The sequence below is a fragment of the Cryptomeria japonica genome, chromosome 3 (assembly GCF_030272615.1).
Source record: "Cryptomeria japonica chromosome 3, Sugi_1.0, whole genome shotgun sequence".
In the NCBI taxonomy this organism is placed as follows: domain Eukaryota; kingdom Viridiplantae; phylum Streptophyta; class Pinopsida; order Cupressales; family Cupressaceae; genus Cryptomeria; species Cryptomeria japonica.
This window is the reverse complement of record NC_081407.1, coordinates 864,029,897-864,054,529: the sequence shown is the minus strand read 5'-3', so window position 1 is coordinate 864,054,529 and position 24,633 is coordinate 864,029,897. Positions and strand designations below refer to the sequence as shown.

At 36.2% G+C, this 24,633-nt stretch overlaps 1 protein-coding gene across 3 annotated transcripts in view; it reads right to left on the bottom strand.

Annotated features, from left to right (window-relative positions):
• LOC131029314 (uncharacterized) overlaps positions 1-24,633 on the bottom strand; it is a 214,915-nt gene that overhangs the window by 118,322 nt on the left and 71,960 nt on the right. For all 3 annotated transcript variants that reach the window (XM_057959771.2, XM_057959765.2, XM_057959760.2), the window contains exon 4: positions 4,481-4,572. In XM_057959771.2, coding sequence (XP_057815754.2) covers positions 4,481-4,572 — 92 coding nt within the window. The remainder of the gene's footprint in view (positions 1-4,480; positions 4,573-24,633) is intronic.

Sequence of the window (24,633 nt, the reverse complement as noted above, 5' to 3'; positions counted from 1 at the left end):
GGTCCAGGGCGAAAATCCCAAATAGGTCCTGTCTTTGGCCAGGGTCCAAGGCGAAATTTTATGGGGCCTGTCGTTGGGAAGGATTTCAAGAGAACTTCATTTTGATAACTCTTATTGATGATTTAAGGTGGAAAACGCTATGTTAGAATGAATATATCATGTGTCCTTCATCATCTTATGGTTTGTTTTGCAGATGAAAGAAGACTAGGCCGGGACAAGGATGACCTCTTCCAGTCCATCATCATCAAGGACGTTCCACATGCAAAAAGGGAGGATTCAAGGTGCTTTGAAGCGTTGGAAGACCAGGGGTGTTCAAGGAGTTCAAGTTAGTCTCAAGACCTCATTCTACCACAAGATGACAAAGAAAGGGTTTGCCAACACTTCAAGGCAAGGTATGCTACCGGGGAAGGAAGACTTGACGATAAGAAAGCCTCATCAAGCACTTGGGAGTAAAAGAGGAACACCATTCATCAAATTGAGATAGAGAAGAGGATCAACCAAGCCACAAGCATTAGACAAGGTGGCATCCCCAGTCATCATTCTTCCAGTCAGATTGGTCCACCTCAGCATGACCAGATTCAATGTACCTAATTTACCAGAGGCGGCACAAACTTCGATGTACCTACCCCTGCTTCTTATTGGTCCTCACTCCTGAAATGTAATTGGCTAAGGAAGTTTGTTGTAACAAACCCTAATTAGGGTTTCTATCTTGTAATCCTAGCCATTGGTTCTAAGTCAATCAGAGTCGTCCGTTTGTAAAGGGTTCTCTATATAAAACCCTGGCTCCTCATTTGTAAAAGGTTAATAGTGGGTGAATAGTTAGAAATGGTGAATAGTTAGAAATAGTTAATAGTCAGTTGATAGAATAGCAATTAGAGTAGAGTAGGAGGACAAGGCAAGAAATTGTTGCCATTGATCGTAAAAAAACTCCATTTTCATTGAAGTTATGGTGAAGTGTGTTGTTTCTTTGCAATATGCATGGTCTCTTGTTGAATCTTCATTTTAGATGATAGATAATTAAATTGAATGAAAGAAGTTATTGAATGCACTCGCGTGGAATCCACCTAGTCCAAACCACTAGCCTTTTGCTGATTGTAAGAGCTCCTTGCATGGTCAACTGGCATAGAACAAGCTTAATCCTGAGTCATAACACCTCTGTTGTTCATGCATTATCTTGAATGGTGATCAGTATCTGATGGTCTACGATTTGGACATATTTGAAACATCCCTTAGAAGATTGCACTGAGTTGGTGTTGAATTGTTCAACCTGATGGTAAGACCCAACCCAGTAGGATTCCACCTGGTCATTCATCCATCTTCTCGCATTCTAGGTCTTAGAGTAGACTTCCTGAACCTTGTATCTTTTGCCATTTCTTTATCTTCCAGTTGGTAAATAAGACTTGTGATTCCAGCAAATCAGACGTTCAGGTCATTGAATGTAAGTCCCCTTGTGATTCCAACAAAATCACATCATACCACGAAGAGCTTATCCACGAGTAGAGAACCTACATAATAGAACCTTGGAGTTTCTCCGATTGATCCTTTGGCGAGATCTTCAGCAGTCGGGAAACTTTGTTCAAGAGAGGATAAGGTACCTTTAGGTATTTTATTCTGTGTTTGGTCGTGTACAAAAAACAAATCAACACCCCGATACACAAAATCACTCCGATGACCCCCAGGCTAGAAGGATCATCGCTTTGATACCAATGAAAGATGCCCACTAGGAATTGGCACAAATCTGATTGGTTTGTCTTGAAGTCTTTGATAGGCAAATACTTTTTTTTTTTTGGTTTTTGATAGTTTTGAAGGTTTTGGGTTTTTTGCTTATTTAAAGAATGATGCAAAATGATGAAGTAATACAAATAAAAAACTGAAATTATGACTGAAACTAAGATTCAAAGTTCTGATTTATTAACAGCAAGTTGTCAAACAAATTAAATTACTTCTAATTGTAACCAGAGCCAAAGTTGGCTTACCAGGTGTCCAATGCTAGATTGAGGGTGACTTTATTTGCTTGAAAAGTGAGATAGAATGTTTGAGGCACCTCTAGTTGTAGCTAATGACTCCAATAAGCTTTATTCATCTAATAAATAATTATCAAAAACAAATTTGTGAAGAAATCTCAGGTCCAGTACAATTTCTAGAATCTTGCCAAGTGGAATCTCCAGGAATGATCAATTTTCCCACTAATTTGCCGACACAACTCCAAAATGATGCAATTTCTCCAACATAACCACTGACTTCTTCTTATTAGCTGCCAACAATGAATTCTGATGTGATTTGCTGGGCTAAAACCCCAGCAATTATTTTATTTGCAAACACCAAACAAGACAAGTGGTACGGCCAACCTGGGAAAGGTACAGCCTGCTGATTAAGAGCATAAACTTGCTGGGAATTGATTTATTTCTGCTCAGATCAGAATATCAGACCCTAATGCTTCTGTAATTCACCAATTAGCTCTTGAATTTGGCCCCCATGACCTGAAAAAGAGCTTCCAATGAAGATCAATATGCTGATAGGTGTGATGGTTTTCGTCCTACACTAGCAATTTGAAGTTTTCCGTCTCCAAATTGACTCCAGAACTCTGCCAATATGCTGCAGACCTGCTGAAGGTAAAGAATTGTTCAAAAATCATCCAAACATAATGACCAAAAAGCCACATAGAACATCTTTATGCTTTCCAACCCTAATCGAACTCTCCAAAAGTATCAAAGAAAGATTCCTTTCTCCCTCCAAAAGTTCGCCCAGCATGAGGGTCAGCTCATCATTAACATTTTGACCACCTTTTAATTATTTATCTTGCCTAGGAAATCGAGCCATGGGGTGAAAATAAGTCATAACTTAAATAAAGTTACTTTTTATTAAAGTTTCTAATTATAGAAAAAGTAACTTATAAGCTCTCATTATAAGCTTTTTTTTTTTTACCAAGTACCAGAATTTGACTAAGTGTAGCTCCTCTTGGTTAACCAATCATCTCCTAACCTTACCATTTGCCTGCGGAGATGGCTAACAGACAAATCCTCCCTCCTGAATGGTCATTAGAAAAGAGGGGACGTTACAGTATGGGTTTGAATGCACTTTTGCACCTAGGGCAAAGAGAGTCACAGCAACCATGTTGTGTTCAATACGTAAGTATATTTTGACTCTATATATCACTTCAGTCAGTTGGCATGTCTCTAGGCATGGATATTGTTCTATACATTTTACTTTATTTCAGCTTTTGATTTTAGGTTTGGAAAGAAATACTGTGTACATAATGTATTAAGGAAACACATTGAATTTTGTTACAGAAGATTGATATGTTATAATTTTACTCTCTCACAAATTTTGGAAAAAATATTAAAGATCTGCAAAGATAAACAAATTGCTAGTAGAATAATCAATATAAGTTTTGCATATTTCAACTCCAAAATAAATAAAACCACAAACTACATTTGCTGATTTCTACTTTAGTACGTAACACATTTTAATTGTGTTCCCCTGCCTTTTTCAATTGATGTGCATGGATATTTCAAGCATAAAGAAAACTGCCTTTTTCAAAAGGAAGTGAGCTCCCCTGCAATATAAGATTAAAGAAACTCCAATGAGAATTCTAGAGGCAAGGGATTTAATATGTGGGTTTCGATCCTTGCATTCACCCTTGGAGTCCATCATTTTAACTCATTAAGTAAACAATTCCCTCAACAATTAAATTACATGTGAACACCCAGTTGGCAAGTGGAGGGCTTCAAAAACTCCAAAAGCCCCTAATTCCAGCAGAAGCAGTCAGGGGAACCAAAGACATGGCTACATATTTCTCCACTATCAATTGTCACTTCTGATGTTAATTGTCAACTCCCTTACTCCCCTCCATACTCTAAGAATTCATTCTAAGTAGTAGAAAGCAACAAGTGCAACCATTCAGACTTCAAGTGCTGCACTGATTTCTGTGCACTTATGCTGTACTTTTCTCTGCAGTTTTTCTTCTAGCTATATCATACTGTTTTTCATTCAAAAATGACTATGGTTTATGTACCCCAAATTGATAAATTATGCCTCACAAACAGCCATCACTAATTCACAAATGTTAACTTTTTGAGAGAAACTAGTACTCAGTCTAAAGACCATTTTGACCCATTATAATTCAGTTTTGAGTTTTCCCAATTACAAGGTTATTGTCTTCTACTTTGAAACCATTCATCCTTATACATAAATGATAATCCTGTATTAAATAATTTCTACTTAAGGTACTTTTTCGTTTTCCTTGGTTTCAATATCTGCAAATTATAGTACTGACGTAGACAAGGCATAACCACTAGGACATCTATATCTCTGTGTGTGTAATCTCTTCCTGGTTATTGCTCTTTCTTTAGATTTATCTTCTATAATTCTCTGACCAAAAGTGATGACTACTGGCATTAATAAAACATAGGCATTAATGCAACAGTAGCCTACTTGAATGTAAAAGTATATTGAAATCCACATTAATTAAGATACTTACTGACAAGTGAATAAATCGCGGTGATATATATTTTTCCGGCTAAGTTGCATCCTAACATGTCTTTGCTTGGGAACATATGCGAAACTTGCAAGCTGGATAGACAAAAAATAACATCCACAGTAAGCCCATGAAAATTACTCTAATTTAAACGGAAATTTAAAAAAGAACAAGAAAAATAAACACTCAACTCTGTTGGAAATAATTATAGAATTAATATTTGAAATAATGAACAGATAAAGCATTTAAATATAACTTTATTTCACACATGAAGTTATAAAAGAAGTAGACTACAAATGATAAGCCAAGGATCAGACCGTTTTTCCTAACTACAAAAACTTTATTTAAAGAGCCTGATGGCTGCCAAGTAGAACACAACTGTCTACTAACTGACTCTAATAATTATCTGAAAGTTGGCAACAATCAATACATAGTTGGATACAATTGTATAAATAAAACATAAGAAAGGCATTGTACATTGGCTACATCATCCCCACCAAACAAAAGTCATCTTCTCGACAATATAAAAACAAGTAATCATCAAGTAACATTAGGTAAACTTGTGACGGCATTATAGACAAAGCAAAACCATGTTGCTAATACCTCCCACTAGCAACTAGAACAATCTGATCATAACCTGATCTTTCCACAACTAGTGAACATTCCGCAATTAAACATAGACAACAATTTCCAGAAATGGTTTACGATGGAAGAAGAAAAGATAACTGAAAGAAAAATTTGCCCTAAATTGCTACAAGCAACCACTAAACCCAAACAGCACTACGAGCACTTCAAAAGAATTCTAATCATGAAATTTTGTTCAGTATCCCCATATTCCATGAATGTCATTTATCCAATTCACCAACCTGTAGGAATGCTTCTCTATTTTTGCCAAATTCAAAGTCTAAAGAAAAGCCAACTGTAGAAGGATCAATAGAACCCACACTGACCATACAATAGAAGCAACTTGAATAGACTAAACAATGATTGATTGAAGAATGGGTGATCATCTAGTTACAACGAAAATTGATTTAGGCTTTTTTGGCTGAACACTGCAAAGTGGTGATTCCAAAACAACTATTCCAGTAGAGGCCATATAGTATGATGTTTTAGCAAGGGCCATGCGATGAGAAAAAGGTATTGTGAGTACCGTATGGTTGGGAGGATCAACTGGAAGGAGTTATACAGAAAAGGAATGACAAACTTGCGTTGTTCTATGCAAACCATACAATTGAAGCAAGAGGATTGGAGGTTAAAACAATAGTTATCTTAAGTGAATTAAACTGTATGGTAGAAAGAGTAGTTGAATTGAACTATAAGATATTCTTATTCAGCCTGTCATATGATGGGGAAAAATTAGAAGTTTTCATATGGTCTTTCCTTTGACAATACATTGAAATTAGGAGCTTTATGGAGTCATATGGTAGCATAACTCTTAAAATGTATGATTTATTTCACCCTTTTCTACTATACGGTAGGGAAGATGATATGGATGGTTTAATCTTTTAAGGCCATACAAAGTAAAAGTTGGGGACTTTATAATTTTTAATGTGATTGTCCATTTTATGTTGTGGTCACAATATAGAGGTTGGTTGCACAATGGAAATAATTTTTGTTTTTAATTTCTTATACTCTATGCTCTTAAACATATAGTGAACATAGAAGTTTTATGATATAATCTTCTAATTTCTCTTTTCACCCATACTCATTTATTTTTTAGTTTGTAGCTCTAACACCCATTGCACAATAATAATTCTCCCTTTATTATTTTTTGTGTTTCTCATCTAGGGACCACCCATTATTTTCCTCTCCATCATTATTTTCCTGTCCAACCCACTTTATGATACTTTGCCCTTTTTGGTAATTTCCATGTGAGGCCGACTCTAGTCTAACTTTGATGTGCCAAAATATACAAGAGTAGGATCCTTTGTAACATTCATCAGGACAACAAATATCCATATGCTCCAAATCAATTAATTTTTTAATATTTATTATTTTGAGTACTTCAATAATTTCATTAGTTGCCTTCGATATTGTTGTTGAAGCATTTATGGCAATAAAATATCAAATCCTAAACATTTATTTGTTTGGCACAAATGAACTTTTCAACAATTTAGGATCACTAAGCCAAGTTTCCTCGATATGAATTTGATTGCTTCTAGTCATCTGCATAGCTTCAATAAAATTGCAAATCGACAAAAATACTTCACATTCCTCAATTTGCCAATGGAGAAAGCAATGAAGTGAATTTGTTTCATCTTTATAACACAATTGCAATTCCAAAATTCCTTCAACATTTTCTCCATGGGCCTTTTATCATGCTTATCTAACCATTCTTCTTCAAAGTTTGAATCTAAGAAATTTGAGGAATCCCAAGAAATTGCTTCCTCACTTACTACTTATGTAAAGCCCTCTCGTTTCCAGGCTTGAGATGGCTAGATCTCAGCATTGTTTTTCAGCTATGTATCAAGAAATGCATAGGTTATGCTTGTGCTTGTTGCTTTGGGTATAGTTTGGTGTTTCAACTTCACCATTTTCTTCGTTAGCTGGTTGTGGCTTTTGTTCTTGCTCTACATGGTGTGTTTGGACCACCTGCATTTTTCGAGATGAGGTTCCTCAATATGTCAATTGTTGGTGTTCTATATGCATTGAGATGTGTGTGTGTCAGTGTGCCAGTTTCCTTGCAAGGACTTGATGAATTTCATTCTTTTGTATTCCTTGAGATGTATGTGTTATGCTTTCTGATTATCATAGTGATTTATTTTATGGTTGTTAGTATAATATATCATGATTATATGTCTTATATATGTTGAACCCCGTTGGATGATTTTTGTGCTTCAGCTATTATATATTGAACAGGTACACTTGATGTGTGTGTTAAGTGGTTACATGTACAAGGGTATTACTCCACCTAATATGCAAGTCTTAGTTATTCCCCAATGGTGGGTACATTAGAGATATCACTTTGAGTTTATGTGTTTAAGGTGGTTGCTTAGTTCCCATTGGCATGCAATTGTAGTTTTAAATATTAAATATTGCATGTGAATATTGCCTAATGTATTAAGAATCAAGAAATTGGGAAACAAAAGAAAGGGAAATTGCAAGTTGATGTGCATTGGAAATATTATTTAAATCACTGAAATTGGTTAAAATTGTTATCCCAAATTTTTCCTTTGGCTTTAAAAAACTGATTAAAATTATTTAAATTTTGAAAAAAGGAATTAATTGTATTATTTTATAGTCTTTGGGAAAAGAAATGAATGAGGCAATTTTGATTTAATAAAAATTATAGTTGTGAAAATGAAAAGAAAGAAATAGAAATAAATAAAAAAGAAATGAAAGAAATAAAATAAAAAGCGAAAATGAAAATAGAATTGAAAAAAGTGAAGGAAAAAGACACTGCCTTTTATCTCATTCTCTCATTTTCGAAAACTCTCTTCTCAAAAATGGAAATTTCAAGAGAAAGCTTGGTTGGTGAATGGAATTGTTTATAATTCGGATGGGAAAGCAAGGCATAGCTGGTGTGAGTGAATTGCTTGTGAAATTCTCTCCCAATTGAATCAATTTTGTCATCTCTCAGCTCCAAAAAAGGAAAGGTAATTTTCTCAATTTCTTGTTGTTGAAAGTTGTTTAAATTATGCTTTGCTATCCTTATCCTTATTGAAGCGTATGGCCTCCATTTTAGAGTTAACTCATGCATTTTTATTGGTAAAATTTTTTAAAATCTCTATTTTGTGTCATCATTCTGAAAAAGAAATCCAAAATCATTCAAAAATAAATTGATCTCAGAAGTGTGTTGTTAGAAAGGGTGTTTTTAGAAAATTGAAATTTGTATTTTAAAATTTGAATCTTTCCATAAATGCAATCTTGGAAAATTTTATGGGTTTTCCTTTGTAAAATATTTCAGAAAATTTGAATTTCTAATTATTCTAGATGAATTTAAATGCAGGATAAAAAGTCTCCGTATTTGTTTTTGACTCAGGAAATTATGAGACCACGTTTGTTTCTAGCCCCAAAATTTTGAATTGAAATCAGTGCCATGCCCAAACAGTTAATTGGCATGATGAACCTAGGAATATCAATGTAGGGTGTAGGAAATGGGTGGCTCTTGACATTGGCCAAAGCACAAAGGGGCCAAGGATTTGAAGGGCTAAGAGTTTCTTTAAAAAGTGAAAATTAAAGACATTGGGGAAATAAAAATAACCAAGATAATTGATTGCATACCCAGAGTGCTAGTACAATCTTGGTATGAGCATAGAAGGCATGCTCAAGAACCATTGGGCCTTGCAAGTTGGGTTCCTCATGTGGGCGAATGGATGCATACACGACTCCACTTAGCCATCTCTTTGAGCTATTGAGATGACACTCCTCCCCCTGATAATGATGGACCATTACATAATTTTTTTGTCAAAAAATGAAAATTTTACTCTATGGCATGCTTCCCAAGGCAGAATTTTGCTTCGCCCTTGGACTAGCTTAATCTTCAGTCCATCCTCGAACCACGTTTCAAATTTCATCGCATTCAGGGTTCATTTGCTATGTCTTTCCTTCAATTTCGGGTTTTTTCTCCCTGACTGCAGGTGGAAAATTTTCCTTAAATTGCAAGTTTTAATGTTTTCTTTTGTTTTAGTCTTTGTAGGAAATTTTTAGCTAATTACAAGTGCACTTTATTGAAAAAGAACTTGTAACTTACTTTTTATTTCCCCCTTGATGCTTTTTGGTTTTTTAAGTCATAATAGGGATTTTTTGGGTTAGTTACAAGTCAATTTTAAATTGCAAATTTAAAAAGTTACTTGTAATTCTTTTATAAAGTTCCTATTTTAGAGTTTTTACTTGTAATGGGGATTTTATTTCCCTATTACATGTATTAAGTTATTAAAACTTGTTGAGGGGATTTTATTTTCCCCTTACAAGTTATTATAAGTTGTATTTCTCTCTCAAAAACCCGATTTGCTCTAGAATGGAAATAAAGTGACATTTTAAACTTGCAATTGAGTCTCAAAAACCTGATTTGCTCCATAAGTGAAAATAAAGGCATTTTTGAACTTGCAATGTGGTCTCAAAAACCCGATTTTGCCTTCTACAAAATAAAGTGACATTTTTAAACTTGTAAAATGAAAAAAGAAACCCGATTTTCATTCTTACATGCAAAATAAAACTTGTTGCATTCTCCCAAGAACCCAACCAGCATTGTTGAAGGATTTGGTTGACATTTTCCACCGATTTTTGTGGAGAAATCTTAGGAGGAAGGCGTTTTGGTTTCCTCACTGTTTTCATGCATATTGAAACTCTTTTCACGCCATTTGGTGTATTCATTTGCTGGTTTGAAGGCGAGTTTCCAGCAATACGTGTTTGCCAAAACACCAAGATTTTGTCCTCCAAGATGCCATGAATCTCTTCTCTCCCATATCGTTTTGCTTCCTCAACCCTAGGCGTTGAGATTTAAGGGAGATTTGACCAATTCTTTTTCCACTTTGCAAGGCGTTTTTGCTGCTAAAAACGTTTTTAAAAAAAATGGCTAGGGTTTTTAAGTTCGATTTGTTGCTTATTTAAAGGATTGTCTTCTTCATTCAAAGATTGTTTCATTTTTGAAGAGGCATTTTGGATTGAAGCAAGGTATGTTTTCTTTTCTTCTTGTTTCATTTTCTTGTTTTCTTGTCTTTCCATTCTAGTTGTACATTTGTATATATGTTGGTTTTGCCCTAAAATCGGATTTGTGAGAAGGATTTTCCCCTTTGCAAAGCAATTTGTGAATTGCATTGTTTTTCTTGTATTCGGGATTTTAAATCCCAATTACAAGTTGGATGAAAATAATTGATCTTCCCTTATGGTTATAAGACTTTAACCATCTTTTGTTGAAATTCCAAGTTGCAAAGATGAAAAACACCCATTCTTCCAAAATCGGGTTTTCAGAACCGGATTGCATGTTGAAAGTTCTTCCCATTTTCTTAAAAATGACATTCCCAAAATCTTCCCATTTTTATCCATACTCATTGCCTATATCCACACGTTCCGTTCACGTCATTTCCCATAAGTCCAAATTTCATTTTTTAATCATTTTCCGTTTTATTAGTATACTTGCATTCGGGTTTTAAAAATCCGATCGCATGTTCGTTCTTCCCCACTTGTAAAACTTTCCCCACGATCCGAAATTGGTCAAAGTCAAATTTTCAGTATTCCCATTTATTTCCCATCTTTCTCTCACAAAGTTGTGAAGTGCAAGTGCTGGAGTTCTTCCCATTTGAAGAAGGAAAAATGTTAGTTGCAGCTGATTATGATGTTGCCTTAACACTTTTAAGTCTTCATCGCAACATACCATGTTGTCCTTCAATGTCAGACTTACCATCGTCTCCCATTTCGAAGAAGATGAAGTATAAATATGTCAAGTACCAGAATGAAGTTTCACCTTCACAAGTTTCCTCTCCTTTGGATCACATCAAGGATATAGAGATAGGGCATGTGGACATGTCAGAATTCATTAAGAGGGTGGAGGATCAGCAGGATATTAATATGTAGCGGTTGTTGGATAGCCACATTCATCATGCATCTTCTTTTCCAGTGGCTGCCCTAGAACCTGAATTTGTTCTCGCTTGCACCCATCACTTTGACAAGGAGACAAGAACCATTAGAAATGATGATGGTGAGGCAATAATCCGCCTCGATGCAGATACTATTGAGAGAGTCTTCAGAATACCACCAGCACCTGTTTATATGGAAATTTCAAAGGATAGTGCAGCTAAGTACTATGTCAAGAGGGAAAAGGACTGTAAACGCCACATTAACAGGTGGATTCATGAGCCACGAGCTGCCTTCACGAGGTGGGCTAAGTTGTACCATTGTGACTTCAAGTGGGAAATTGGAGACATCATTACTCTCCTCAGCAGGATGATGGGTCTTGAACACTCTAATGTTTTTGAACCCTGGATGTATCAGTTTACCATGTTCATAAGGCAGTCCCATCATATATCATGGGGAGAGATTACTTAGTATATTTGGTAGCATCACTCAAACATTTCCCTGGTCTTTCTACCAAGGGTGATCGTTCGATTATACCTGTGTGGGAATTTTATGATCAGCTGCCTTTGAGACCCAACATATTACATTTCAGAAGGGTTCAAGATGCATTCTTTGGTTACTTCATGTGCCAATTTGACAAGACTCTAAAGAACAGAAGGGTGTCAGATGAAGCATGGGAAAGAGTGAATGAGTATGGGTGCTTGTTTCTTCAATTCCTGACTTCCACTTATGTAAGAGTCGGATTCTACAGTGGGCAGCCATACATGCTTCCTAGATACCCGACTGATAAGATTATTCTTATGGAGTTGGGAAGATAGATCATGGCTGTGCACGCTAATCAATCTGTCAAACATAAGGTTGGAATTGGGATTTCTACAACAAACCCATTAAGGATTGGCCGGTATTCTCTTGTCACATCTGTCAAAGCCAAAGCTATGGAGACTAAGATGCAAGAGATTAAACTCAAAAGGTTTAAATCAAGGGCAGATTTTGACTACTAGGGTATGAAGGAAAAGATCAAAAAGTCCTTCGTACATGTGCATCGTATTGAGGATATCTAGGTAGATCTTCGTACAGAAATGGAGGTTCTCAAGATGGACTACTACAGGAATATTGTTAAGCAGGTTATTGATCTGAACCTGGTGGACATTCTGCAAGGAATGATTGATGATGGTAATGTGCTCGATCTAGAGTTTGTCTCACGAAGGGTTGAGGAAGCCCCACTTCCTTTAATCCAATGGTCACATAAAGAATGCACTTCCATTCTTGAGAGATTTCAGCCCATCTTAGCTAACACCAACACTTGGCTCAAAGGTAACGGTGTTAGGCTCATCAAGATCAAGGTCAGAAAAGAAGATGATTCTATGGGGCCTCTTGGACGTAAGTCTGATATTCAGATTGAAAACAAGGAAGGTGCATCATCTTCAGGCACTAGGATCAAATTGCGGGTTAGTCAGGCAATGGTGCTTCCTCCTGAGGAGGCAACAATTCGTGGGAAAGAAAAGTCCCGGATTCATATTCATGTGATTGATCCTGATGATCCAGAGGAAGGACAACAATCAAATGATGCTCCTAAGTCACTGGCTTCGGAGTCACCTCATGAGATTCCCTCCTCAGTTTCCATGGAGTTGCCTCTATCTCCTCCTGACATAATAGTGGAGGAGTCTCCTCAGAATGTCGTTCTTATTTCAGCAGTTGAGCCACCTCTTGATCATCAACAAGAGAGTTTGCTAGAAATCCTCGAGGATACTCCTACATGTATCCATTTGTCAGAGATCGATACCTCTACTTTTGGCTTTGAAGAATTTATGAGGCAATCTTCATGCCCTTTGGTTATCGAGCAAACCATGGTCGCCATCCAAATAGATACTCCTCCTAGGGTGACTAGGACTGTTCAAACAGAAACTGCTTCTCCTTCGCCTTCAGCAGCTACTAGAGGAGAACTAGTCGTTTTACCTCCATGGCTTAGTTCTTTTACCCCAAAGAGGAAGAAGCAGGAAATCTCTCCTAATGTCTTTGATTATTAGCAACTCAAGCAGTCTAAGCCCAAGGTTGCTAAAAAAGCCAAGACAATCTCAAGAGTAACTATTGACAACAACAAGATGAAAGTGGCAGAAATTGTTGAGCCCCTTGCGGATAAGCCACGTGAGGAAATGCAAGCTGCTGATTACAGGGTTAGAAGGATAGAATTGGGTAAACAAACACATGAAGTGGTCAAGCATGATGCCCAGCAATCCGTAGCTTCACTAGTACAGTGGTATGATGAACTTCTAGCAAAGAAAGACAAGCTAGAAGAGGAGAACAGGCAACTTGTTGCAGCTATTCATAAAATTACAAAACCTACTGGTGAAGGGAGTAATCCTACAAGTTCTTCCGGTTCACAAGAATCAATTCGAGGAGTTGAAAGAGTTGTTCAGAAGGTACAAGCGTTGGATTCTTGGGTGGATCAACTTCATGATTTGTGTGCACAAGTGCTGAAAGACATTTTCCAAATAATGTCGAAGTTGGAGACCATTGAAGAAAAATTAAATCATACCTCCGAGACTTTCAAACAGAATTTGGAAAGGGTTGAAGATAGCTTGACAATTTGGCGCACAATACCTCGACAATAGTTGAGTGTTCTTCAGGAGCATGCCATTATTCCTTCCAGGGTCATGTACTTGGAATTTGAAGAACTTCTGGAGAATAAAGCCCTTGTTCTCAAATCCCTCATTGAGGAGATTGATGATGCAATGAGATTGCGAGTTGAAGTATTCCAAGGTGTTGTTTCTCATTGTGAGAAGGCCTCTTGCAGCATAATGACTCAAAATCGAGAGTTGATAAAAGAAGAAGTGCTCGCAGATCTACAGATGAGGATTCATAATGAGTGGAGGAGCGAACAATTTTCAGCTGCTTCAATTCAGGTTTTGATGAAACATTAAATCTTTTTGCACGAAATCCAGTCCACTTTGGAGAAGAATGACTCTATGCTTCTTCGATGCCATGACACCATCATGAAAACCATGGTTATTGCCAAGAACACCCACGAACTGAATCCTGCTGAGCTACGAATGATCATCCAGAAGTTTGAAGGATTCATGTATTCACAAGCTGCAACTTAAGTGTTTTTCAACACTTAGTTGCGTTTTTTCCAAAATTGTAATCTCTTAGTTGTAGTTTTTCTTTTGACAAGTTACATGTAAAAACTTTTTGTAAATTGCAAGTCAAGTCTTTACTTGCACTTTTGTAATTACATGTAAAGCAACTACAAGTTGTGTTCAGTTAGGACTGTAGTTGAAATAAGTCATAGTTAGTTATTGAATAAGTCTTGGTGGTTGAGAGAATCTCTCAAGTTAGTTAGGATCCTCCCACCGTTTTCTCAAGACTCCTCTTCTATAAATACTTGAGGGGTCGGGTCTATTGTAATCTTTATCTTTTAGAAAAGCAAGCAAAAACTCTGCCAAATTTATAGCAAAGAAGTCTTTGAGCTTTCATGTGTGAATTCAAGAATTGAAAGCAATAGAAGAAGGTTGCTCAAGCTTTGAGTCTTTGTGCTACATTCTTGAGTTTGTGTTCCATATTATCTTTCTTACAAATGTTTCTTTAAGAGCTTAATCGAATTTGATTTGCAGTCTTTGTGCTGCAAGTATTGGAGGTTAATATAAATTAGAGTAAATATTCTTTTGAGAGGAGCTGCAAGACTTTGTGCTTGCACTTGTTCTTAAGAGAGTTTAGAAGCAAATTTTGTAAGAAATAGCTGTGAGTCTTTGAGCTTGTACTACTTCTTACTGTTTTACGTAGAAAAGAATAAGGTATTTCAGTCTTTGTGCTGATATAATTTGTTTTGAATATCATTAATATAGAAAAAGGGTAAATATGACTTCACATAATCAAAACTTTGAGCTTGATATTGTTGTCCCGTCCCAAAGGAAGTGATGGAAGTCTTTGAGCTTTCAAGAAACTTCATTTCCTTTCTCTCATTTCATTTCAAAAAATTGTTATTGTTGTTTTATGTTAAATTGCTATCCTTTTCTGTGAAGAAAAAAGGATATTGGCTTTCTTGAAAGAAGAAGAAAGATTGTTGTCCCATCCTATTTTAATTTTAAGTTGTAGATAGATAGGGGGAGCCTTCCCTTAATTAGGAGAGTTTTACTCACACACTGTGGTTGAAACCACAATTTTGTATATTTCTCCAAGTGTAAAATTTTTTCAACCAACGGGTTCCTCGCCCTTGATATCATTGTACTTGATGTACACGGAGAAACCTGTCTCTAGTCACATTGTGATAGAAAGAGACCTTGATTGCATGTTTTTACATCTGTGCTATATGTTGTCATGTTGGCACATCTATGCCCAATGAAGTGGGTTATTCCTTTTGCTCAATACCGGTGATGTTATCCACTTGAGCATGTATTTCTATGATTTGATGATCAGTTTGTTGGCCTATTATGCATTGGATGTTTGTCATGCTTGTGGGCCCATGTGCATTTGTTGTCGATCATGTATCTTGGCATGTATGCCTTGATGATGTTGTATTTCATTTGATGCCATGTGTATATGACGTTATACTGATTGGTGTGTTAATGAGCCATACTCCATGTTTTGTGTGACTGATGTGATTGTGCCCAAATGACTATCTCCTAGCACAATGGGAATGGGCCTAAGGGTACCACATGGTTGGGTGGCGGGAATACCACCATTAGGGATTAGAGTTCTTGAGGCTTCATTTGGAGGATCTTTAATTAGTATGCAAGTGGAGGTTATCTCCTTGCCTTCAGTTTTCTCACTTTCATATTATCATATAAATGTATAATTCAAGACCTTAAGTCTGTTATATTTGAACCAAAAAAATTGAAAGCAGAAAACTAAACTTATAAACAACACAAACACAAGAGCTTATCCTGGGAAAACCCTCCACCTGAGGGTGAAAATCCCAGCCCACTCAAAAATAAACTTTATTATATCTCTGAAAATGAATACAATTGTTGATAGTTTCATATTACTATCAATCACAATAAGATAAGTTTGATTCTCTACAAATCAATCATGACAATGAAGTCAAATGATACATCTCATATACATTCTATAAACCTTCATAAGACTGAAAACTCTGAACATAGAAAACATATACTATTACTGATCTAACAAACTACATACACAATGTTCTCAAATCGCTACAAGACAAACGAGAGAAGCCAACAATATATAACTATCCATCTGCTGAAGACGAAGAAGAGCCACGGAAATGGAAGGGCGATGAATATAAAGAATCGGAATTGCAAGTGAAGAGACTCCACAAAGGAAGAGGAAAAGACACCGACATCCACATCTTCACCGACAACCACATAAACATGAAAAGTCACCAACAACCACAACTTCACCGACAGCCACATAGACATGAAAAGTCACCGACAACCACAAAGACATCTTCACCAACGGAACATGAAAAGAAAACGAAAGCCAATGAACCGTAGCAGGATAAATAAAGGTAACTGAATCCACAAGATAAATAAGAGACGTTGCATCTTGGATCTCTATCGCAACTATAACTTCAACACTCCCTCTTAGCAAGAGAGAGATCTTCATTTCGTCATCTCATGACAGATACATTCAGTTGCAACCAAAGAAAGTTAACAGAGTCTCATCACAGATTTTATTCAATAAAGTTGTTATCTCAGCATAACAATATTCACCATAGCTACTCCTAAAGGTTGAGTGAAATCAAAAATAAAAATCATAAAGTCATACGCATGAATTCCACCATAGCTACTCCCAGAGGGTGGGTCAAGGGATTTCATCTTGAATTTCTCTCGCAGAGAAGAACTCATTAACCAAGGGATTTCACCTCCAACTTCTCTCGTAGAGAACTCATTAACCAAGGGATTTCACCTCGAACTTCTCTCGCAAAGAAGAACTCATTAACAAGGGATTTCACCTCGAACTTCTCTCGCAGAGAAGAACTCATTAACAAAATTTTCAAGACAATGAGGCTCCTGAAATGTCAGACTCCCTTTGAAGCTGGAATGTCAGGCTCCCTCTGAAGTTGGAATGTCAGGCTCCCTCTGAAGCTGAAATGTCATATTCTCATTTTAAAAAAAGAAACTTTTTGAATTTACATTAGACCTTGGCTCCTCTTGAGGTGTGCCTATGTTGATTTCTGCAGAAGAAGCTAGATGAGAAGACCTGAATCTGCAATTTCGAGCAATGTGACCATATTTGTCACACCTATAACATTGAATGTGGGATAAGTCCTTTTTCGAATCTGAAACAGGATCTGATTCTTTGTCTCTATCCCTCTTTCTTCTTTTACCTTTTTCCATAGAAGAATGAGTAACAAGGACTTGATTTTCCATATCATGATGATTACGCCCAATACCTCTCCCCTCCAATCTGCATTCCTCTTGAATACAATCAGCTCTCAACCGATCAAGCTTGGGTAGATCATTTCTTCCACTTATACGTTGAATGAAAGATTCCCAGAGGTTGGGAAGTCCATTCATGGCTAACATCACCAAGTCTTTATCAGCAAAAGATTCTCCAATTGCACTAAGCTGATCCTTTAACTTTGTAATTTTCATGAAGTAGGAAACAGCTGATTCTTCTTTATCCATTTTAACATGCAGCAGTTGACATCTCAGGGATAGAGCTCTATTGGTGTTGTTGAATTCGTATAGGTCCTTCAGAGTATGAAACATTTGTTTGGCTGAACCCAACTTAGAAACAATAGGAACCAAATGATCCTTAACAGAATCTATTAGAATTTTCTTAGCTATAGTCCTATTCTTTCTCCATTGAACTTTCTTTGCATCAGCAGAAGGTTCTTCTACATCTTTTGAGACATGGTCAAGGAGATCATTCTCTTCTAGAGTAATCAGAATTCTAAATTTCCAAGAAGAGAAATTTGATGACCCATCTAGTCTATCATCTACTTTCAATCCGTTCACCATTATGAATAACTTGGGCAAACAAAAGAAAGAAATAAATGTTGTTTATCTACGAGTATTGCACTGCTATAGAATGTCTTCGATTTTCTGCTTGTCTATAATCAGTCTGATTGCCACCGTCTATGATTCTTATCTCCCCATTAGTCAACAATGAAGGCAAGCCTAATTATATGAATGCCCTGAAGGGGGTCGACTATCCTCAGGAGGATGTGACTATAGTTAAAAGTCACAACCTTCCAATAGAGTGACAAGACATATTAATCATTAGTTTGTTAAGCATTAACTATTGCTAACTAATGATTAATTGGATATACCGATTTAACACAATATTGTTTGTTTATTAATTCCTTATCAATCATACACATCGGTTAAGGTATAGTTGTGGTTAATCATGAATAATCAAAATACAAATGTGTCAGGCCGATAGGCCATTCACACATTTTGTTCTGCAGAGTCGGTTAGAAGGAGACTGACTGACGCTATATCACTAGCACTCCCTCTTAGCTAGGGAGGAATCCTTCTTGATCTTCACAAGTCACATCACCTCATTGTGATGACTAACACAATGACTCTCCTCATGTGAATGAGAGAAGCTTATCACTTCACCGTGATAACATATCACTTCATCATGATGGTTGACCACAATGGCTACATCCATATGTGGGAAGGAGAGATATCACCTCACTAAGATATCAACCATTATGGCATATCCATAGACATCACCTCATGTGACATCCACCATTATGGTTTATACATAGATATCACCTCACGTGATATCAACCATTAAGGTATATCTAAAGATATTACTACATGGCATGTCCACGGATTTCACGTCACATGAAATTCACCATGAATATCGCTTTATGTAATATCCACCATTATGGCTTATCCATGGATAGCACGTCTCATGATATCCACCATTATGGCTTATCCATGGATAGCACGTCTCATGATATCCACCATTATGGCATATCCATAGATATTACTACTAGAGATATAAACCATTATGACATATCCATAGATATCACATCTCATGATATTCATCATAATGGTATGATCAATCAATATCGTAAGATCGTCACCTTACGATAATGATCAGATGTACAAGTGTTCATTATTGAGAGATCGTCACCTCACAATAATGTTCACAAGGGCTCATCAAGCACTGAACCAATGTTGTCATGGAGTCACACACATGACACTAATCATGAACCATATCAGATTAATAAGAACATCTGAATTCTAAGACTCCCTCTCAGCAAAGACTCCCTCTCAACAAGGGCAGAATTCTCACACCTTTGATACAATAAATTACAGTGGCTCCAATGTTTGACCAAACAAAGAGCGTTTGAAGCCACACTGCTTCACAAGCTTGCTGATCCTCTGTAAAGGACTTGGCATGCTCCCTCTGTCACTCAAGCTCCCTCTGAATCTCTAATCCAATATGAAGGAAGAGTCACTGCAGACTATTTGCACACTCGAACCAGGCAATATACTGGACATGCTTTGGCTAATGTAAAGAAGGAACCCACAGATTGCAGTCACATCCATATACAAGCTCATTGTCTGTCTATTTATGCGATAACTTTGTCACACACTAATCCTTGCCTCCTGTAGAGTTTCTTAATTACCCACAACAGTCTGGTAGATATGTATGTTGATGTCTCAAACTGCCTGGGAGTTTGCACCCGAAACCAACTGTTATTGGTTCTTTAATTCCCACGACTTGAAACTGAAGGTTTGCACCCAGATTTAATCTAACACCTTGATAGAACTCATCAATCATCTTTTGCAATAAGTGTGAAGTTATATCCTCGGCATCAACTTTCACAGTCATTATCCACCTCTTCTTTATTATAGTACCTAGTGTCACACTCGGAAGATCTGCATATCTCAACTTTTTATCTCCGGTAATTACAACGGCCTCCATTCTCCTCCTCCCACATAGCTGTTTATAACACCAGAGGCACAAGGAATGCTTATCATATTACTTTCCTCTCCATAAGGGGCTCGGACCACAACGCATACGATGATAGTGCTAAAGTGAACCCCTGAATCCTCCAGCATCATGATAACTTTGTTTATACGAATCCGTCCCTCTGCGTTCTCACCAACACCAATCATTTCGAAAAATTTATCTGCATTTACAGCTAACTTGGCTTTATGATTGGCTTTACGGATTACACTTATAAATTCTATCGACAGTCTTCATAAACCGTAGATGCAATTCCTTAGGGCTGCTTCTCCGAGTGCTGAAAGATGTAAATATTTCAGTCCTTGCAACTCTTCAATATCTGATATGTTCTGCAACTTCCTACATCCATCAATGCTAATGCTTTCAACACAACTCAGACACGCAAGGCTTGGCAAGTCTTGAAGCTTCCAACATTCTAGTACATTCAGCATTACAAGCTCTGGCAGTACAAAGTTCCCTAATATTCTTTTCAAATTTCTGCAACGTCTTAACTCCAAGAAATTCAGTGTCGTGAGCGGCAGATCAACTTCAATTAGATTGTCCATGGAGTCAAGGCAAAGATATTTAAGTTTAGGACAATGCTCTCCACTAATTGAGACTTTGGATACCTATTATATGCCACAAACCTCCATTGTTTCAAGACTTTTCATGCCAATGCCTAAACTAGTTGATTCTACAATATTTTCTGAAGCCATTTGCCCACACTCCAAATTGGTTCATTGTTCATTACTTTTCAAAGCAAATTCTCCATTTAAAGAAAAATACCTTAAGACCAGGCTTCCGAGTTCAGTGAGTTTTTTGAGGTATTCTGTTGATCGTATCGACTCATAAATATGAAAGGGTTCACTATCCTATCGATGACCTTCAGCTACTGATTGAATCGAATTGGCGATTCATCATCAAATGAATTATATCGCATGGGAACAGGAAGATCCAACCCGCTCTGATACCATGTTATTTATCTACGAGTATTGCACTGCTATAGAATGTCTTCGATGTTGTTTCAAGACTTTTCATGCCAATGCCTAAACTAGTTGATTCTACAATATTTTCTGAAGCCATTTGCCCACACTCCAAATTGGTTCATTGTTCATTACTTTTCAAAGCCAATTCTCCATTTAAAGAAAAATACCTTAAGACCAGGCTTCCGAGTTCAGTGAGTTTTTTGAGGTATTCTGTTGATCGTATCGACTCATAAATATGAAAGCCAATTCTCCATATTTATGAGTCAAGGCAAAGATATTTAAGTTTAGGACAATGCTCTCCACTAATTGAGACTTTGGATACCTATTATATGCCACAAACCTCCATTGTTTCAAGACTTTCCATGCCAATGCCTAAACTAGTTGATTCTACAATATTTTCTGAAGCCATTTGCCCACACTCCAAATTGGTTCATTGTTCATTACTTTTCAAAGCCAATTCTCCATTTAAAGAAAAATACCTTAAGACCAGGCTTCCGAGTTCAGTGAGTTTTTTGAGGTATTCTGTTGATCGTATCGACTCATAAATATGAAAGCCATATTTATGAGTCAATATTTAAGTTTAGGCAAATGGCTTCAGAAAATATTGTAGAATCAACTAGTTTAGGCATTGGCATGAAAAGTCTTGAAACAATGGAGGTTTGTGGCATATAATAGGTATCCAAAGTCTCAATTAGTGGAGAGCATTGTCCTAAACTTAAATATCTTTGCCTTGACTTTTCATGCCAATGCCTAAACTAGTTGATTCTACAATATTTTCTGAAGCCATTTGCCCACACTCCAAATTGGTTCATTGTTCATTACTTTTCAAAGCCAATTCTCCAATTTGGAGTGTGGGCAAATGGCTTCAGAAAATATTGTAGAATCAACTAGTTTAGGCATTGGCATGAAAAGTCTTGAAACAATGGAGGTTTGTGGCATATAATAGGTATCCAAAGTCTCAATTAGAACAATGAAAAGTAATGAACAATGAACCAATTTGGAGTGTGGGCAAATGGCTTCAGAAAATATTGTAGAATCAACTAGTTTAGGCATTGGCATGAAAAGTCTTGAAACAATGGAGGTTTGTGGCATATAATAGGTATCCAAAGTCTCAATTAGTGGAGAGCATTGTCCTAAACTTAAATATCTTTGCCTTGACTTTTCATGCCAATGCCTAAACTAGTTGATTCTACAATATTTTCTGAAGCCATTTGCCCACACTCCAAATTGGTTCATTGTTCATTACTTTTCAAAGCCAATTCTCCATTTAAAGAAAAATACCTTAAGACCAGGCTTCCGAGTTCAGTGAGTTTTTTGAGGTATTCTGTTGATCGTATCGACTCATAAATATGAAAGGGTTCACTATCCTATCGATGACCTTCAGCTACTGATTGAATCGAATTGGCGATTCATCATCAAATGAATTATATCGCATGGGAACAGGAAGATCCAACCCGCTCTGATACCATGTTATTTATCTACGAGTATTGCACTGCTATAGAATGTCTTCGATTTGCTGCTTGTCTATAATCAGTCTGATTGCCACCGTCTATGATTCTTATCTCCCCATTAGTCAATAATGAAGGCAAGACTGATTATATGAATGCCCCGAAGGGGGTCAACTATCCTCAGGAGGATGCGACTATAGTTAAGAGTCACAACCTTCCAATAGAGTGACAGGACATATTAATCATTAGTTTGTTAAGCATTAACTATTGCTAACTAATGATCAATTGGATATACCGATTTAACACAGTATTGTTTGTTTATTAATTCCTTATCAATCATACACATAGGTTAAGGTATAGTTGTGGTTAATCATGAAAAATCAAAATACAAAATGTGTAAGGGCGATAGGCCATTCACACATTTTGTTCTGCAGAGTCGGTTAGAAGGAGACCGATTGACGCTATATCACTAACAATAAAGAACTTAAAGATTTTGGTTCTGGATCAATCTTCTAAACCTTGCTCTAATACCATGTTAAATTTGAACCAGAATAAATGGAAAGCAGAAAACTAAACTTATAAACAACACAAACACAAGAGCTTATCCTGGGAAAACCCTCCACCTAGACCGACTGACACTATATCACTAACAATAAAGAACTTGAAGATTTTGGTTCTGGATCAATCTTCTAAACCTTGCTCTGATACCATGTTAAATTTGAACAATGTTAAAATATGTTCGTTCATGTTTACGAAAATGACGTAAAACTATTATATATATATATATATATATATATATATATATATAATGAGTTATAGTATATATATACTAATATAATATATCAATCATTAATTATGTTATACATATAGTTATAGTATATATATACTAATATAATATATCAATCATTAATTATGTTATACATATATATATATATATATATATATATATATATCATAATATATATAAAACACTAAATATTAATCGAATGGTATAATCTACAATTCATAAGTTAACTATGTATCACGATACTATCGTGATTGTTATACATAAACAGTCACGGTATTATCGTGACTGTTCATGTATAACAGTCAGGATAACTATCGTGACAGTCCTATTACAATTAGTTAATCCCGACAGGTTAATGCCGACAGGTTATAAAACAGCGACTATATTATTATTATGTCGTTTGTTAGGAAATAGTCGGTATTCAAAAGACGTGACTGTTGACATTTACATCGATTCAACTTATATATAGTTGATCTTCGTTGGTCAATCAATCAATAACAACGGCAATTGCATTGATCAGCGAATATCAACTATACATAATATATTTATATATTAGTATCTTCTGATCCAATTTCCTTAACATGGTATCAGAGCAGAAAGGAATATAAAGAAGATAATATATATATAAAACCTAACATATAGCTGAGAATATTTTAAATTATAAATTAAATTATGGCTCACTGTATGAGAATGGAAGATAGATTAGAAGGTCCTTCAAACTTTGTATCTTGGAGGACAAGACTTACTTCTCTTCTAATGGAACTTGAACTAGAGGAATATATTGAGAAGGATATGAAAATGCCGGAAGAAGAAACTGAGAAAACTACATGGAAAAGGAGAAACAACAAAGCCAGGAAATTGATTATAGATTCAGTGAAAGATTCTATCCTCCCGAGCATATCGAGAATTACCAGTGCCTTTGAAATGTTTAAAATCATTCAAGACACATTTGAGATAAACAATGCCAGTAGAATCTTAACATTGAAGAGTCAACTTCTCAACATGAAAATGAACAAAGGGGAAACAATCACCTCCTATTTCCTAAGGATATCTGAAATAAGAGATCAACTTCTCTGTATTGGAAATACTATAGAAGATACTGAACTTACACTTATCGCCCTAAAGGGTTTACCCATCTCTTGGGAAACCTTCATTAGTGCATAAGTACAAGACCACCTTTACCTAGGTTCGAACAATTAAAGAACGATTGTACTCAAGAAGAATTGAGATTAGCATCCAGAGGAATAGGGTCGAAAAATGAAAATGAAGTACAAGCCCTTCATACTAAAACTTCTCAGAAAAAGAAGAGAAAATTCAACAATTCAAGTAATGGAAAACATCACTTCAAAAGGGATCTCTCCAAAATAAAATGTCATAAATGTGACAAATTTGGACATATTCACAAATACTGTCCAGAAAAACAGAAAATTCAAGCAGCCTTAGCAGAAACTAAAGGAACAGAAAATTCTCTTTTTTATCTAGCCTTAGCAAGTGAATTAAATTCCAATAAAAATACTTGGATAATAGATAGCGGTGCATCAA